This window comes from Nicotiana sylvestris, chromosome 6 (genome assembly GCF_000393655.2).
Source record: "Nicotiana sylvestris chromosome 6, ASM39365v2, whole genome shotgun sequence".
Taxonomy (NCBI): domain Eukaryota; kingdom Viridiplantae; phylum Streptophyta; class Magnoliopsida; order Solanales; family Solanaceae; genus Nicotiana; species Nicotiana sylvestris.
Window position 1 is genome coordinate 24031729 of NC_091062.1, and position 18398 is coordinate 24050126.

The 18398-nt window shown below is 36.7% G+C and overlaps 1 protein-coding gene across 1 annotated transcript; it reads left to right on the plus strand.

The window, feature by feature from the left end:
• The first annotated feature begins 7410 nt into the window (after positions 1-7410).
• On the plus strand, positions 7411-14694 carry LOC138870371 (secreted LysM effector Lys2-like). The gene is made up of 3 exons (XM_070148169.1): positions 7411-7510; positions 8071-8256; positions 14504-14694. Exons 1-3 carry the CDS (start codon positions 7411-7413, stop codon positions 14692-14694), a joined length of 477 nt encoding a protein of 158 aa, XP_070004270.1.
• The last annotated feature ends 3704 nt before the right edge of the window (positions 14695-18398 follow it).

Here is an 18398-nt window from a genome sequence, read left to right on the forward strand (position 1 = left end):
CAACATTTTCTACCTTCGAAACATAGGTTTTGAGGATTCACTAGGAGGAGTAGATGAGGATGAATTTGAGGGTGATGGTGGTGGAGGAGAACCAGGATGATCTTGTGGGTTAGACATTTTTGTTCATTTCTTGAGTTAATTTGGGAATTTTGGAGAAGAGAGCAATTAGAGTTGAAGAGGAGAATTTTTTACGGTTTTAGAATAATGAAGAAGATTAGAGATGTGGTGTGTATTTAAAGAGAATTAGACATTAATTCAGTAACGACAGCTTTTCAGGGGTCAAATAGAAGTCTAATCAAACTGTAATTCCAGGCTTTTAATGATTATTTGGCTTCCCTAGATATTAGGCAAAAATCACGGTTTTAGAGTTCTAAATGGACGAAACTGGTTCAATGCTTCAACGGATAGAATTTTCTAGGAATTTGGAAAGTATAGGACTTCTGCTCATGATTGAATTGTTAATCTTTCTAATTGTTCAAAGTTTTGAAACCATACCTGAGCTTTCATATGAACTCATATTGATGAACCAGGTTCTTCATTTAGAATTCTCTTGAACATGCCTCAAATGCCCTAATAGAAAAAACTTTGTAAGATATCAGTGAGTCATATATACACATGTCACAAGAGTATACTAATTAAAGTATGAGACTGAGTAAGAATCTAGTTATTTACACAAAGTTAGAATTCCTAGCCAAAACAAAATTCAATTTTTTTTGTATTCTGAGCTGGACATATTATGTGATCTTAATCATCCTTAATTCCAACCTGTTCCTCTCAAAGTTTTCTCTAGTAAGTACTTTAGTGAAGATGTCAGCAATTTGCTTATTAGTAGCACAAAATTCTATGGAGATCAGACCTTTCTCATAGTTGTCTCTTAAGAAATGGTGTCTAACATCTATGTGCTTAGTCCTTTTATGATGAACAGAGTTCTTTGTCATACTTATAGCACTAGTGTTATCACAGAATATAGGAATGCAACCTACTTCTATACCAAAATCTACCAGCTGATGTTTGATACATAGCAATTGAGCACAACAAGAAGCAACAACAACATATTTAGCTTCAGTAGTTGAAAAGGCCACAGAATGCTTTTTAGTAGCCCATGACACAAGACATGAACCAAGGAAGTGTGCCACACCTGAGGTGCTCTTCCTATCCACTAGAAAACCTGCATAATCAGCATCAACATATCCTACTAGATTGAAATTGCTATCTTTGGGATACCAAAGAAACAGATCAGTGGTGCCTTTCAAGTATCTTAGTATCCTTTTGACAGCAGTCAGGTGAGACTCTTTAGGATTTGCCTGAAAGCGAGCACAAAGCCCTACACTAAAAACAATGTCAGGTCTGCTAGCAGTAAGATACAAGAGTAAACCAATCATACCCCTACAACTTTTGATCAACTGATGAACCAGGTTCATCAACATCTAATTTAGTGGCAGTTGCAATGGTTGTGTCTATTTCTTTAGATTCTTCTATTTTAAACTTTTTGATTAGCTCCTTTTCATACTTCTACTGATGGATGATGGTTTCATTTGGACTTTGTTTGATCTGTAAGCCTAAGATGAAGTTAAGCTCACCCATCATGCTCATTTCAAACTCACTCCCCATTAATTTTGTAAAGTCCTTACTTAGCTTATCAGTAGTGGCCCCAAAGATTATGTCATTAACATATATTTGTACAACAAGGAGATCCTTACCTTTTTCTCTTACGAATAAGGTACTATTAATTTTACCTCTTTTGTAACCATGCTCCAACAAGAATTTGGACAATCGTTCATACCATGCTCTTGGGGCCTGCTTGAGTCCATAGAGCGCCTTGTCTAACTTGTACACATGCTTAGGAAATTCCTTGCTCTCAAACCTTGGAGGTTGTTTCACAAATACTTCTTCTTTCAGGTAACCATTCAGGAAGACACTTTTGACATCCATTTGATGAAGAGTGAATTCCATGTGTGCTGCAAAGATTATGAGGAGTTTGATTGCCTCTAGTCTTACAACTGAAGCAAAGGTCTCATCATAGTCTATGCCCTCCTCTTGGCTGTAACCTTGGACCACCAGTCTTGCCTTGTTTCTTGCAACTGTTCCATCTTAATCGAGTTTGTTTCTGAAGATCCACTTTGTACCAATGACTGATCTGTCCTTGGGTCTTGGAACTAGATGCCAAACTTGACTTCTCTCAAACTGATTGAGTTCATCTTGCATTGCAATCACCCAATCTGCATCCTACAAAGCCTCAACAACATTTTTAGGCTCAATAAGAGATAAAAAGGCATCAAAAGCACACATATTCTTTAATTGTGATCTAGTTTTGACTCCAGATGTTGGATCAGTGATAATGTTCTCAATATGATGAGAACTTTGATACTTGTGAGGTTTCACAACCAACTGGTTTCTGCTAGATGTTTCTCCCATGTTCTGTTGCTGAGGAACAGGGTCATGAACAAGTTCTTTTAAGGGATTTATTTCAATTCCTCCTTGATTAGTTCCCCCTATCAGGTTGCCCTAGATGGAAGAACCTGTTCCATCATATGTTCCTTCTTTTGGTGCCACTTTGACTTGTGCTAAGGCTTTAGTCAGATCCTTTACCAATCCAATGGCTTCATCTTCGTGTTCTTGTCTCTCAGAAAGAATGTTAGTTTCATCAAATACTACATGTACACTTTCTTCTACACACAAAGTTCTTTTATTGAACACTTTATATGCTTTGCTATGTGAAGAATATCCCAAGAATACTCCCTCATCATTTCTGGGATCAAACTTACCTAGGGAGTCTTTTCCATTATTGTGCACAAAGAACTTGCAACCAAATGCCCTAAGATGGGATATATTTGGTTTTCTCCCTTTAAGTAACTCATAAAGAGTCTTCTCTATAAGAGGTCTAGTTATGTATCTATTGATAATGTAACATGCAGTGTTTACAACCTCTGCCCAGAAGCTATGGGGCAATTTACTAGAAAGAAGCATAGTCCTAGCCATGTCTTCAAGAGTCCTATTCTTCTTTCAACTACTCCATTTTGTTGAGGTGTCCTAGGGGCAGAGAAGTTATGATCTATACCATTTTTATCACAAAATTCAGCAAACTTAGCATTCTCAAATTTAGTTCTGTGATTAAACCTAATTGATACAAGTTAATTTCCTAATTGTTTCTGAGTTTATCGAACAAAGGCAGTAAACATGTCAAATGCTTCATATTTAGATGTTAGAAACAATACCCAGGTAAATCTAAAATAGTCATCAACAAGTACCATTACATACTTCTTTCCACCTATGCTCATGGTTCTCATTGGACCACATAGATCCATATGGACCAATTCCAACGACTTGGTTGTGCTTACCATTTTCTTGTTTTTGAAGGATGATCTTACCTGCTTCCCCCTTACACAAGTCTCACAAATTTTGTCTTCCTTGAACTTGATATTAGGTAACCCTATTACCAAGTCCTTAGAGACCAATTTGTTTAGCTGATTCAGACTGGCATGACCAAGTCTTTTATGCCACAAGAGGGGATCATTATCCAGCACACTTAGGCAGGTTAGTTTATTTTCTGAGAGAGTGGACAAATCTACAATGTAAATATTGTTAACTCTTTTTCCCTGCAAAACAATCTTGTCAGTGGTAAGATTAATCACAAAGTATTTAGTAGAGGTGAATGCTACAAGGTATCTCTGTCACACAGTTGTGACACACTGATAAGGCTTTATTTCAAGCCATCTATCAAGTAGACATTCTCAATGGAGTGAGAGTCTATCTTACCTACCTTTCCAACCCCAATGATCTCACCTTTCTTCCCATTTCCAAAGGAGACATTTCTTCCCTTTAAGTCCTTAAATAAAAGGAACTGGTTCTTGCTTCCAGTCATACGTTAGCACTATCCATGTACCATATTTGGATGCTTCCCTTCACTTGGGCCTGCAAAAAGAAATCAGGGGTTAGTCTTAGGAACCCAAACTAGTTTGGGTCCCTTTCTATAGGCAAAGGGATAAATCAGATTCCTTCTATCCCACCCAGGCAGCATATTTTTTTCTTGAACAAAGGTTTTGTTCTTTTGACTGGCCTTTTCTTTTGCATTACATTCATTTTTGTAATGGCCAGTCTTGCCACAATGTGTGCAAATTTTGTTTTTAGGAAGAGTGAGGCACTTGCTTTTAGGATCCCACTTAGGTGCTTGAGTTCCATAACCAAGTCCTCTTTTGTTACTACTGTGATGTTCGTTTAGCCAGGAGAGTGCATCAGAAGCCTTGTTCCATTTGCAAGTTCTATCTAGTTCATGTTTTACCTTCCCTAGATCTTCTTTTTGTACTCTTATCTGCTCATCTTTCGTGTATAACTCATCCTCCATTTTTCCTAAGTTTTCTTCTAGGGTGAGATGAGTGTGATCAGCTTTCTTCTTTCCTGTTCCTAGTTTCAGTTTTAAGTTCTCCGACCTAAGTTCTAGGACACTAGTGTCAAGTTCAAGAACCTGGTTCTTCAACTTAGTATTTTCACTTTCACTCTCATTAGCCCTAGAATCTAGATTTTTGCACTTGGCTTTTAGGATCATACATTCCCTAGACAGTTCTTCCTTTTCATTGTTAATTATCTCAAACTCATCAATGAAATCCTGCAATAGCTCAGACAACCTTTCTTTAGACAGGAATTTAATCTTGTCTTTAGGATGAAGAATACTTACCTCTTGTTCATCATCTGATTCTCCTATGGCCATAAGAGTTTGTGTATCTCCAGCTTTATCTTCTGATTCCTCATCTGATGTTTCTCCCCAGGCAAAAACCATAGCCTTTGTTGATCATTTGTTCCTTTTTGGTTGAACCTGTTCCTTCTTCCTGCTACTTCGTTCAGCCATTTCCTTCTTCCACTCAATTTCCCATTGAGGGCAGTTCTTGATCATATGATCAGTCTTACCACACTTGTAGCAGCCCTCATTGGTCTGTTTCTCAGGAGCCCTTAGCTTGTTGAAGGTTGTACCTCTTGAAGAACCCTTCCCTCTCATCAAGTAATTTTTGAAATTTCTAGTGATCATAGCCATTTCATCATCCTCCAGATCTGAACCTTCAGCAATTCCGAGAGCCAGACTTCTTTCCTTCTTGGGTGCATCCATTTTCATGGTTTGCCTTCTCAGTTCATATGCAGTAAGGTTTTTTATTAGTTCATCCATCTTGAGGGTAGCAATGATTTTTGATTCCTGAGTAGCAGTGATTTTGCTTTCCCAAAAGACTGGCAGAACCCTGGTCAAAATCTTCTCAACTTTGTCTTCTTCGAGAATAATCCTTCCAAGAGATTTAAGTTCATTTGTCAGTGTGGTGAACCTTGTATACATCTCTTGGATGGTTTCTCCTTCCTTCATGGTGAAGTTCTCATACTGGGAGTACGACAGTGTGGACCTCTTCACTTGAGGTGTTCCTTCATGAGCCACTTGCAGAGTGTCCTAGATTTCCTTAGCAGTAGTACAACTTTGAATTCTACTGTACTCATCTGGAACTAGTCCACACACAAGCCATTTCTTGGCCTTGGCATTTTTCTCCCACTTCTTCAGGTCTTCAACAGTGCAGTCAGCCTTGTCTTAGGCACATCCACTCCTTCAGCATTCTTCTTTGTAGTTGCTAGAGGACCATCAGTGATTATGTCCTAGAGCTCATAGTCTTCTTCTATGATGTGATCCATCATCATGTTCTTCCGCCAAGAATAGTACTGACCATTGAAAAGTGGAGGCCTAGCAGTGGATTGCCTTTCCCAGTTCCCAGGTGGTGCACTCATGTTGATATTTTTCTAAGGTGTTAGCCTCTTCAAGGATAACCTGCTCTAATACTAATTGATGTTTTAAGCATCAATACCACACAAGAGGGGGGGGGGGTGATTTGTGTGGTACCCAATTTTTGATATAGAAGAATCAGGTTCTTCTAGGTGTTCTAACTACTACTGTTTACAGAATTTAAAGTACATAAAATAAAGAACACAGAGATTTTTACGTGGAAAACACCCGGCTCAAAAGGTAAAAAAATCACGACCTACTACTCAGTACGATTTTCCCCAACACTTCACTAAATCACTGAGCCAAAACAACAGTTACAAAACTCTTTGTAAACCTAAGGATTAACTCTAATCCCGTTGTGGCACATAGCCTCAACTGTTGCGACAACTTCAAGTTAGCATATAACTTGAACTCTCAAAGTACCTAATATAAATGCTTCTATGAAAACTGGAAAGGTACAACTTTAAATCATCTACTACAATTGAACTAAAATAAGAAAAAACACAATAGAACTGGTTCTTCTATCTCGTTAAAGTAGCTTCAGGAGTGCACACTCAAATCTCACATAAATTGCTTGCAAAATCGCCTTGCTCTTTTGCTTTCAATTTAGTTTAACTTCTGTGTATGTGCAATGCCTGTAAAAGAGAACAATCATTGTTATTTAATGAGTTAGTAATTAGAGTTTGATTGAGACTCAATTGCTGATCTTCCATCGAAGTTGAGTCCTTGAACAACACAAACTCCAACACTATCTTTTATCCGGATTGTGTTCTCTTCACATAAGGAAACTTTCTCCCCTTATCCAATATGCAACCTTTTCGATCAGATCAGGAGATATTGTTGCTTGATCAGTGGGACTTATCTCCTTCACGTGCATCTCACATGTATAGGTTGATCATGACTGTGCTTCACATGATGGATTTGGTCCATGACTGAGTTCATTTGTCATTCTTCAAAACTTCACCTGTTCTTGGCCAACATACCTAAAGTAGGGCACCCCTACTATATAAAGGGGGTCTGATTATTTGTAAAACACATTGTTACACGCATCTCAAATCAACATAATATTATTTTCTTTCTGTAAGTTATTGTTCTTCTAATATTGTTTGAATTGCATCCAGTTCAAGTGAGACTCATTTTTCAAGGCTATAACTATTCAAGTCGCACTATTTGAATTTATTTTATCATTGTTCACTTTAACTACAATTCAATTTAGCGCTTTGTGTCAAATTAATCCACGTATTCTTAAAATCACTAACAAATTCAATTGTTATCCGATTTTGAGGGTAAACAAGCCCACTCTACTGAATCAACTACTTTTTTTTGTACCAACAATTAAGAATTATTTTCGCCTATTTGCTATGTCAAAAACTATATCACAAGCTTATGATAAAAAAAAAAAAAAACATCTGCCCCTACTTGACTTCTTAACTCTCGAGACTCTAATCATAAGCAATTAATTAGCTATGCCGGCCTTATTGCTGCAACAATAATTTTGATCTCTAGTTCACGTTTTGGTCTTTCCAATATGTTTTTCTAACCTCTATATATATATTCATTAACCTTTTATAACATGCACTACTCTCTATTAAAAGACTAGAAAGAAAAGTTATAGCTTTTGTAGAAATTAAGCACATATTCAAGCTGATCAAATTTCAATTATGGCTGGTCTCAGTAACGACGCAGCAAAGAAGTTTTACTTGGCCCTATTTCTTTCTTTTCTTCTTATTGCATTTGATGTTGAAAGTAGAAAAATTGACAGTAAGTTTGCATGCTTTAAATTGCAATTTCTTAATCGAGGCGACCCAAAGTTTGAATTTAATTTCATTCTTTAAAGTTCTTAACACTAAACTTATTATACTTTTAAATTATAGGTTAATTTAGAATATATTAGCTGTTAAAACTTTGAGTAATTCTTTACATATATATCCATATTTGACGTCGAGAATATTGGATACACTGAACTTGTGGCTAATAAGTTACATCTGCTTGTGTTTTTGAAAGGAAAACCACTATTTTGACTTCCAATCACCTATTTCAGAGATTAAATAATATACATCGTTAGTGTAAACACTTTTTTATATTATGCCCATATCTACAAGTAATTAAACCTCCTTAGTGGAATTTATAATCTTGAAGATAATACAGATTATCTGCTACAATATATAGATAAAGGTGACTCGATAATTTTTAATTTATTTACACTGATAATGTATATAGCTTAAACCTGTTATATTATTTAAATGTGATTTATTTCGAGTAGTAGTTTTTCTTTTGGTTGTTGCCCTAAATTACTTTTTCTTTTTTTCGTAATATTGCAGTTACTGGAAAGAGTAATGCTACTCTAGTCTGCAACTCGACCTATGGAGCAGAAATAGGAGATACTTGTTTTGACGTAGCTGAGAAATTCAAGCTCACTGCAGTAGAATTTGGTGCTTTGAACCCAAATATTAACTGTGATGCCATATTCGTGGGTCAATGGCTTTGTGTTGATGGAATCACTTTCGGTTAGGCTGAGATTTTATCGTCATGAACAAATGACACTTTCTATCATGGACAAATTTAGCATATATATAAATAAAGAAGATGCATGAATTCTTTCATGGAGTCGAATGCATCCATTATTAGCTACCTATATGGATGTTGTATAGCTTTTACCTTTTCAATTTTCTTTGTAGTAGTTTCTAAATTTTGGCTTTGATAATGGTAACATTTTAGTTTGGACAACGTATCTCTTATAGTGAAATGTTGTTAATAAGGGTAAGGTAACATACACCACTATTAACATCAATTTCGAGCAAGTACACAAATTTGTATCCGTTCATGAATTTGAGGTTCACATTATATTTTTCAGGAATTAATCTTTATTGTTAAATCAGGTTTAGTTTAATTGGGAAATTGTACAAAGTATGTTACTTTATAAGTTGTAGTAAACTTTTTAGAGGAAGTAGCTCATCACGTATAGACATAATTTACTGCACAAACTAAAAGGAGCGGTTAAAGGGGTATTTTCTATTAAAAATATAGTTTTTACGAAAAAAGTCCGATGCCGGGATTTGAACCCGGATTCCTACAAATCAATTGGAATTGCCAGTGCTACAGCGGATTCTGTTAGTCAAAATCCTAAACAATAATATACCAATTTAGTAGAGGTCTGCGTGAACCACAGTAACTTTAACCATTGAGTTGCGGCACATCTTTTTGTTATTAACTAGCCAGATGTAATATAGTTGAGGGGCATTCAAGATTTGAAATTTATAAATTTTTACACTAATAACTAGTTTCACAGTTAAATATTTATAGATATTTATTAAATTTCTTAATACAAATACATGCATGTACCAGGTAACTTTGAGCACTAAAACTTTAAAAAATAAGAAGAAATCACCAAACGTTTTATCACCGCCGAAATTTGGCCACTAGTCTCCGAGGTTTTTGTATGGTTCAAAATTTGACCACAAGTGAATTAGCGCTAAAAGGAATAATAAGGGTCGACTAAGCCTAGGTCGTACCCATAAGGCGTCATAACAACAAGTATCTCGGTTACTGCCGAAATCGAGCCATCAAGAAGCTTGTACGACAAAGTAAATATCGTAATACTTAAGGGAAGCGACGTGAAGTATAATCAAGAGATGAAAGTATTATGGTTAAGAATCGTTGGACAGCAGGGAATAATGATAATTGGCAGCAAGTTTGCATGTATTAAATTGCAATTTCTGAAAGATAAAAACCACTCTGGTCCCTTGTAATAGCGTATTCCGTTTTACTATTTCTAATAAACTTCTTAAAGGAGATATTGATAAAATATTAATAATCAAAGAGCATAATCTTAGGGAGGGCAATCAGTCCAGATATGTTTTTCTTTTTTTCCCAATAATAACAAATAAAATAAAATAGTTGTTAGACATAAGTTAAAATAAGGAAGGTCACTGTACTATTGCAAACGCGAGGGGAGGTCAGTCTTACAAACGAGGGGAGATCTCTCAAATTTTCCCAATTAATAAAACGGACGCACTTATTACAAGAGGCATGAGCTTTGCTTCACCTTTAAAACTATTCCTTTTCTTTATTATAATAATGGTGTCTAGGTTAGCCCTCAACTAATTTTATAAGGTATCTGTTATTTTTTAGATGGAAAAAAATCATCTAATATTTTTGTTTCCATTAGAATATGAACATGAGACTTTATGATTCTAAACTCACTTCATTGACCACTTGCCACAATCTCGGGGGCAAAACTATTTCTTGTTTATGTACCATATTTTAGTTGTTTCGGTAACTATCACATACAAACACTTAATTTGCTTAATGCAGCCGTTACTGGAAATAGGGGCGGAGCTAAGCCTTCGATTATGGGTTCGACCGAATCCAACAACTTTGGTCTAAACCTTATAGGTCCAAAAACTCTTTCACGGTGTCTCTGCTATCTTCCATTATTAGATACTTCAAGTTTATTTGGAGTATTTTCTTTGTTAATCATTAATAATTAAAATCAACTAAATGTAATATTTAAGTATAACAGTACAGTTGAAAGTATGACCATCTCATTTAAAAGTTTGAATTATCAGAAAGAACACACTTTTTATTTACTTAATTAATTATATAGGTCTTTAACACGCCCCTTCATAACAACAACAACAACCCAGTATAATCCAACTACTGGGGTCTGGGGAGGGTAGTGTGTACGCAGATTTTACCCCTACCCTGGGGTAGAGAGGCTGTTTCGAAATAGACCCTCGACATCCTTCCCTCCAAGAACTCCCTACCTTGCTCTTGGGGTGACTCGAACTCACAACCTCTTGGTTGGAAGTGGAGGTTGCTTACCATCAGAGCAACTCCTCCCTACACGCCCCTTCACATGGGGGCTTAATGCCTTTTTTAATGGGTCAAAATCGTGCAAATTCTTTTTTGATAATGGCTGCATGGCCGGATACACATAGCCCCAAGCGGTATCACGTGAAATCGTTTTGCCGAATTTTTTACTGATATATATATATCTGCAACTAAAACAAGTTGAATATAGATATAAAAAAGGCACCCTTGTCATTATGGTGAATTATTCATTTGCTCACTTATTAAAATGTAGACTCGCTTACGAAAAATCCTGCTTACACCGGTGATAGTGAGATTCAAACCTATGACTTCTACTTGTTCTGCTACCATATTAAAATATGTGACATCTCGTTCAACAACTTAAATTTTTAGATAAGAAAATCACACGCAACATCAAAGACAAGGGCTTGTAATTTGCATTAAGAAAATGAGAACAAAATATATGTCACAAAATCGGTTCAATAACTAGTCTACACTTCTGAAGTACATATCATGATCCCTCTCATTTAATCGCAAGAACACAGTCGGAACTATGCCAATTAAAGAATAGCACTTGCAAAATATCATTCATAAATACAAGGATTACAAGCAACGCGAGCTACAAAAATATAGAAGATTGATCCCTCTGTTATAAGATCAAATCAAGAAATATTTCTCCCATAATGCAACGTACTCCACTTTAAAAAGACCTTTTCAACATTATGCTCCTTTTTGTCATGTTTTAAGAAAAAAACGGGTGTGATCACTTTTTCCTCTTTTCCTTTTTGTAGCTTTCCTTGTTTTCTTGTTGTTTTTTCAAACAAAGAGAAATCCTGAATCTACTTGCCTATGCAATACAATATTAGAATAAGGAAAACTGCATAATTTTTATATGGTCATTATTAAAATTATCTTTTTCTCATACAGAAAAACAGATCGACGAACCCTTATTGTATGTCTAATCTTTGCAGTGGCGGATCCAGGATTTTAAAGTCGTGGATGCTCACTGATAAAAAATTTTAAAAAAGAGGAAAAAAGAGTTTAGTTATGGGTGCTCAATTAATATTTATCTAAATATTTTTATAATTACCTATACAAATTTACTAAATCTTGTCAAAGATAATGGGCGCTTGAGCACCCAAAATCAGCATGTAGATCCGCCCCTGAATCTTTGATAACACCACAAAACACTTTAACCATCTAAAACGTAACTATAGGTGTCACGACCCTAAAGCTGACACGGTCGTGATGGCGCCTATCGTAAAACTAGGTCAACCGACACAATTCCTAAATCAAACCATTATTCTATAAAAGTCATTTTTTTAGCCATTAGTTAATTAACAAGAAATCTCATAATGTAAGTCTAAATGACCAATGCAGAATAGATACACAAGCCCGACATTGGGGTCTCATAAGTCACGAGCAACTACATTAATTAGGTCTTGGCCTTGGCATTTTTCTCCCACTTTTTCAGGTCTTCAGCGGTGCAGTCAGCCTTGTCTTAGGCACATCCACTCCTTCAACATTCTTCTTTGTAGTTGTTAGAGGACCATCAGTGACTATGTCCCAGAGCTCATAGTCTTCTCCTATGATGTGATCTATCATCATGTTCTTCCACCAAAAATAGCACTGACCATTGAAAAGTGGAGGCCTAGCAGTGGATTGCCCTTCCTAGTTCCCAGGTGGTGCACTCATGTTGATCTTTTTCTAAGGTGTTAGCCTCTTCAAGGATAACCTGCTCTGATACTAATTGATATTTTAAGCATCAATACCACACAAGAGGGGGGAGGGGGGGGGGTGATTTGTGTGATACCCAATTTTCGATCTAGAAGAATCATGTTCTTCTAGGTGTTCTAACTACTACTGTTTGCGGAATTAAAAGTACATAAAATAAAGAACATAGAGATTTTTACGTGGATAACACCCGGCTCAAAAGGTGAAAAAACCACGACCTACTACTCAGTACTATTTTCCCCAACACTTCACTAAATTACTGAGCCAAAATAACATTTACAAAACTCTTTGTAAACCTAAGGATTAACTTTAATCCCGTTGTGGCACACAGCCTCAACTGTTGTGACAACTTCAAGTTAGCCTAAAACTTGAACTCTCAAAGTACCTAATACAATTGCTTCTATGAAAGCTGAAAAGGTACAACTTTAAACCATCTACTACAATTGAACTAGAATAAGAAAAAACACAATAGAACTGGTTCTTCTATCTCGTTCAAGTAGCTTCAGGAGTTCACACTCAAATCTCACATAAATTGCTTGCAAAATTACCTTGCTCATTTGCTTTCAATTTAGTTTAACTTTTGTGTATGTGCAATGCCTGTAAAAGAGAACAATCACTGTTATTTAATGAGTTAGTAATTAGAGTTTGATTGAGACTCAATTGCTGATCTTCCATCGAAGTTGAGTCCTTGAACAACACAAACTCCAACATTATCTTTTATCCGTATTGTGTTCTCTTCACATAAGGAGACTTTCCCCCCTTATCCAATATGCAACCTTTTCGATCAGATCAGGAGATATTGCTGCTTGATCAGTGAGACTCATCTCCTTCACGTGCATCTCGCAGGTATAGATTGATCATGACTGTGCTTCACATGATGGATTTGGTCCATGACTGAGTTCATTTGTCATTCTTCAAAACTTCACCTGTTCTTGGCCAACATACCTAAAGTAGGGCACCCCTACTATATAAAGGGGGTATGATTATTTGTAAAATACATTGTTACACGCATCTCAAATCAATATAATATTATTTTCTTTCTATAAGCTATTGTTCTTCTAATATCTTTTGAATTGCATCCAGTTCAAGTGAGACTCATTTTTCAAGGCTATAACTGTTCAAGTCGCACTGTTTGAATTTATTTTATCATTGTTCACTTTAATTACAATTCAATTTAGCGCTTTGTGTCAAATTAATCCACGTATTCTTAAAATCACTAACAAATTCAATTGTTATCCGATTTTGAGGGTAAACAAGCCCACTCTACTGAATCAGCTACTTTTTTTTTGTACCAACAATTAAGAATTATTTTCGCCTATTTGCTATGTCAAAAACTATATCACAAGCTTATGATAAAAAAAAACATCTGCCCCTACTTGACTTCTTAACTCTCGAGACTCTAATCATAAGCAATTAATTAGCTATGCCGGCCTTATTGCTGCAACAATAATTTTGATCTCTAGTTCACATTTTGGTCTTTCCAATATGTTTTTCTAACCTCTATATATATATTCATTAACCTTTTATAACATGCACTACTCTCCATTAAAAGACTAGAAAGAAAAGTTATAGCTTTTGTAGAAATTAAGCACATATTCAAGCTGATCAAATTTCAATTATGGCTGGTCTCAGTAACGACGCAGCAAAGAAGTTTTACTTGGCCCTATTTCTTTCTTTTCTTCTTATTGCATTTGATGTTGAAAGTAGAAAAATTGACAGTAAGTTTGCATGCTTTAAATTGCAATTTCTTAACCGAGGCGGACCCAAAGTTTGAATTTAATTTCATTCTTTAAAGTTCTTAACACTAAACTTATTATACTTTTAAATTATAGGTTAATTTAGAATATATTAGCTGTTAAACTTGAGTAATTCTTTACATATATATCCATGTTTGACGTCGAGAATATTGGATACACTGAACTTGTGGCTAATAAGCTACATCTGCTTGTGTTTTTTGAAAGGAAAACCACTATTTTGACTTCCAATCACCTATTTCAGAGATTAAATAATATACATCGTTAGTGTAAACACTTCTTTATATTATGCCCATATCTACAAGTAATTAAACCTCCTTAGTGAAATTTATTTACACTGATAATGTATATAGCTTAAACCTGTTATATTAATTAAATGTGATTTATTTCGATTAGTAGTTTTTCTTTTGGTTGTTGCCCTAAATTATTTTTTCTTTTTTTCGTAATATTGCAGTTACGGGAAAGAGTAATGCTACTCTAGTCTGCAACTCGACCTATGGAGCAGAAATAGGTGATACTTGTTTTGACGTAGCTGAGAAATTCAAGCTCACTGCAGTAGAATTTGGTGCTTTGAACCCAAATATTAACTGTGATGCCATATTCGTGGGTCAATGGCTTTGTGTTGATGGAATCACTTTCCGTTAGGCTGAGATTTTATCGTCATGAACAAATGACACTTTCTATCATGGACAAATTTAGCATATATATAAATAAAGAAGATGCATGAATTCCTTCATGGAGTCGAATGCATCCATTATTAGCTACCTATATGGATGTTGTATTGCTTTTACCTTTTCAATTTTCTTTGTAGTAGTTTCTAAATTTTGGCTTTGATAATGGTAACATTTTAGTTTGGACTGTTGGGAATAAACCCCCTACCAAAATAATATTCACGGTAATAAAAGCGGAATAATAATGTAGCACCGAGATACGGTAATTAACAAGAATAAAAGAGTAACAATGACACCAAGATTTTTACGTGGAAAACCCTTCTGAATAAGGGAAAAACCACGACCCCGAGAGGAGCAACTGATATCACTATAGTAAGGAATTTACACTTTGTAGGCCCGAGTAAAATACTACAAAGACCACTACAATACTCAAAAGAAATAACCCTCTTTTGATATTTCACCTCACTACAATATCGCTCACAATCTCTATTTTCTTCACAGACTATTTTCTTATATCCTGTCTGTGAAACCTCACTCTTTCTTTCTAGCTCTCAGATATATTTTCCTCCGAGATTGATGATATTAAAAATGAGAGCCGAAGCTCTCATTTTATAGGCAGAATACAGCCTACCTCATTTGATATTACAGGTTTTGCAGACTGCTTAATTTGACAAAGAAATCGAACGTGGGCTGCTTAGCAGCCATATTTGACAAAAAGTTAACAAAGGAAGAGAATTCTTCCATAATTCAAGGGCTGGACCCCACAAATCTCTCCCTCCAGTCTCATTCACCCGAAGGAGGTAACATTAGAGGTACTAGTTTGAGTGTATGCCGACAAGTTCTTTGCAAAGCTCGAACTTGTCTCTTGGTACTACCTTGGTTAGCATATCCACAGGATTTTCGCTTGTGTAAATCTTTTTGACCTGTAAAGATTCGTTCGCCACCTGCTCACGAATCCAATGATATCTCACATCTATGTGTTTGGTCCTTGCATGGTACATAGAGTTCTTTCTAAGGTCTATTGCACTTTGACTGTCACAATAGACGACATACTCCTTCTGATGCAATCCAAGCTCTTGAAGGAACCATTTGAGCCACATCATCTCATTGCCAGCTTCAGTAGCGGCAATATACTCCGTTTTAGTTGTTGAAAGTGCAACGCACTTCTGCAACTTAGACTGCCATGATATAGCTCCCCCTGAAAATGTAAATAAATATCCAGTAGTAGATTTTCTGTTGTCAATGTCACCTGCCATATCAGCATCTGTATAGCCCTTCAAGATTGGATCAGATCCTCCAAAGCACAAACAATCTCCCGTGGTACCTCTCAGGTACCTGAGTATCCACTTGACTGCTTCCCAATGTTCCTTTCCAGGATTTTCAAGAAACCTGCTGACAACACCAACTGCGTGAGCAATATCAGGTCTAGTACATACCATTGCATACATCAAGCTTCCGACTGCTGAAGAATAAGGAACTTTAGCCATGTTCCCTTTCTCCTCCACTGTTGTAGGACACATCTTCTTACTCAACTTTAGATGACCAGCAAGAGGTGTGCTGACTGGCTTAGCATTCTTCATGTTGAAGCGTTCTAGTACACGTTCAATGTACTTCTCCTGAGATAGCCACAACTTTCTACTTGTTCTCTCTCGAACTATCTTCATCCCTAGAATTTGTTGTGCTGGGCCCAAGTCCTTCATATCAAATGACTTGGACAGATCTCCTTTCAACTTTGCTATCAACCCCTTGTCTTTTCCTACAATTAACATGTCATCCACATACAACAACAATATAATAAAGTTATTCTCAGAAAATCTTTTGAAGTATACACATGGATCAGAATAGGTCTTTAGGTATGTTTGACTTTTCATGAATGAGTCAAACTTCATGTACCACTGCCTTGGTGCCTGCTTCAATCCATAAAGACTCTTATTCAATTTGCACACCATGTGTTTCTTTCCAGCTACTTCAAATCCTTCTGGCTGCTCCATATAAATCTCCTCTTCCAAATCTCCATGAAGAAATGCAGTTTTCACATCCAACTGCTCCACTTCAAGATCTAGGCTAGCTGCTAAGCTCAAAATTGTTCGAATAGAAGTCATTTTGACAACAGGTGAGAAAATTTCGTCAAAATCAATACCTTTCTTTTGTTCGAAGCCTTTAACCACCAATCGAGCTTTGTATCTGACCAGCTTGCCATTTCCATCTTTCTTGAGTTTAAAGACCCATTTGCATTTGAGTGGTCTTTTACCCTTTGGAAGTTCAACCAGCTTGTATGTGCCATTTTTCTGTAGAGATTCCATCTCTTCTTGCATAGCTTTCATCCACTGGTTCTTTTCTGGATGGGACAACACCTCCTTAAGACTTTCTGGCTCCCCCTCATCACTGATGAGGACATACTCTGTGGAAGGGTACCTGCATGACTCTACCCTTGGCCTCTCTGATCTCCTCAGAGGTTGAGGTTGTTCTTCTCCCTGAGTGGGGTGCTCCACTTCCTCGACACCTTCATCAAGTTGCTCCCCCTGCTCAATAACCTCACCAGGTTGCTCCCCCTGCTCGGCAACCTCGTCGGTCGTACTTTCTGCACTTGTGGGATTGTTAGAAGTAGAAGGAATAGTAACAAAGTTAGGAATTATACCATTCTTCGCCTTTTCTGACATATCAGCAGCAGTTCCAACTTCACTTTCTCGGAAGACTACATCTCTGCTTCTGATGACCTTCTTCTTTACAGGATCCCACAGTCTGTACCCGAACTCTTCATCTCCATATCCGATAAATATGCAGGGAACAGATTTATCATCTACATATGCAAAAGCTCTGCAACTGAACACCTTCAGATGCGAGTAGGACACCTCCTTATTGGTCCAAACTCTCTCTGGGATGTCAAACGCCAACGGAACTGATGGGCTCCTATTGATCAGGTAACAGACTGTCTGAACTGCTTCACCCCAGAATGACTTAGGCAGTTTAGCCATTATGAGCATGTTTCTCACCTTCTCCACAATGGTGCGGTTCATCCTCTCGGCTACGCCATTGTGCTGTGGGGTTCCAGGAACTGTCTTTTCATGTCTGATCCCATGACTTGAACAATACTCTTCAAATTCCCTTGAAGTGTACTCACCTCCATTGTCACTTCGGAGACGCTTTAGCTTTCGACCCGTCTCCCTTTCTACTAGAGCATGAAACTTCTGGAAAACTTGAAACACCTGATCTTTGGTTTTCAAAATATAAACCCATAATTTTCGTGAAGCATCATCAATAAAAGTAACAAAATATTTGTTACCGCCCATTGATTCAATTTCCATTGGGCCGCAAACATCAGAATATACTAAATCAAGTATATTCAATTTTCTTTCAGACGATGTCTGAAATGAGACTCTATGCTGCTTACCAAATAAACAGTAGTCACAAGGTTTTACCGTTGTACCTTTGGCATAAGAAATGAGTGATTTCTTGGCAAGAATCTGCAATCCCTTCTCGCTCATATGACCCATTCTTTTGTGCCACAAATCTACAGAAATCTCATCTTGTGCCGCGTTCAATTCACCTTGGCATATTTCTGCATTTGTCCTGTACAACGTGCCACGAGCAACTCCCTTTGCAATCACCAATGATCCCTTAGTGAGTCTCCACTTTTGATTTGCAAAATAACTCTCGTATCCATCTCGGTCTAAAGCA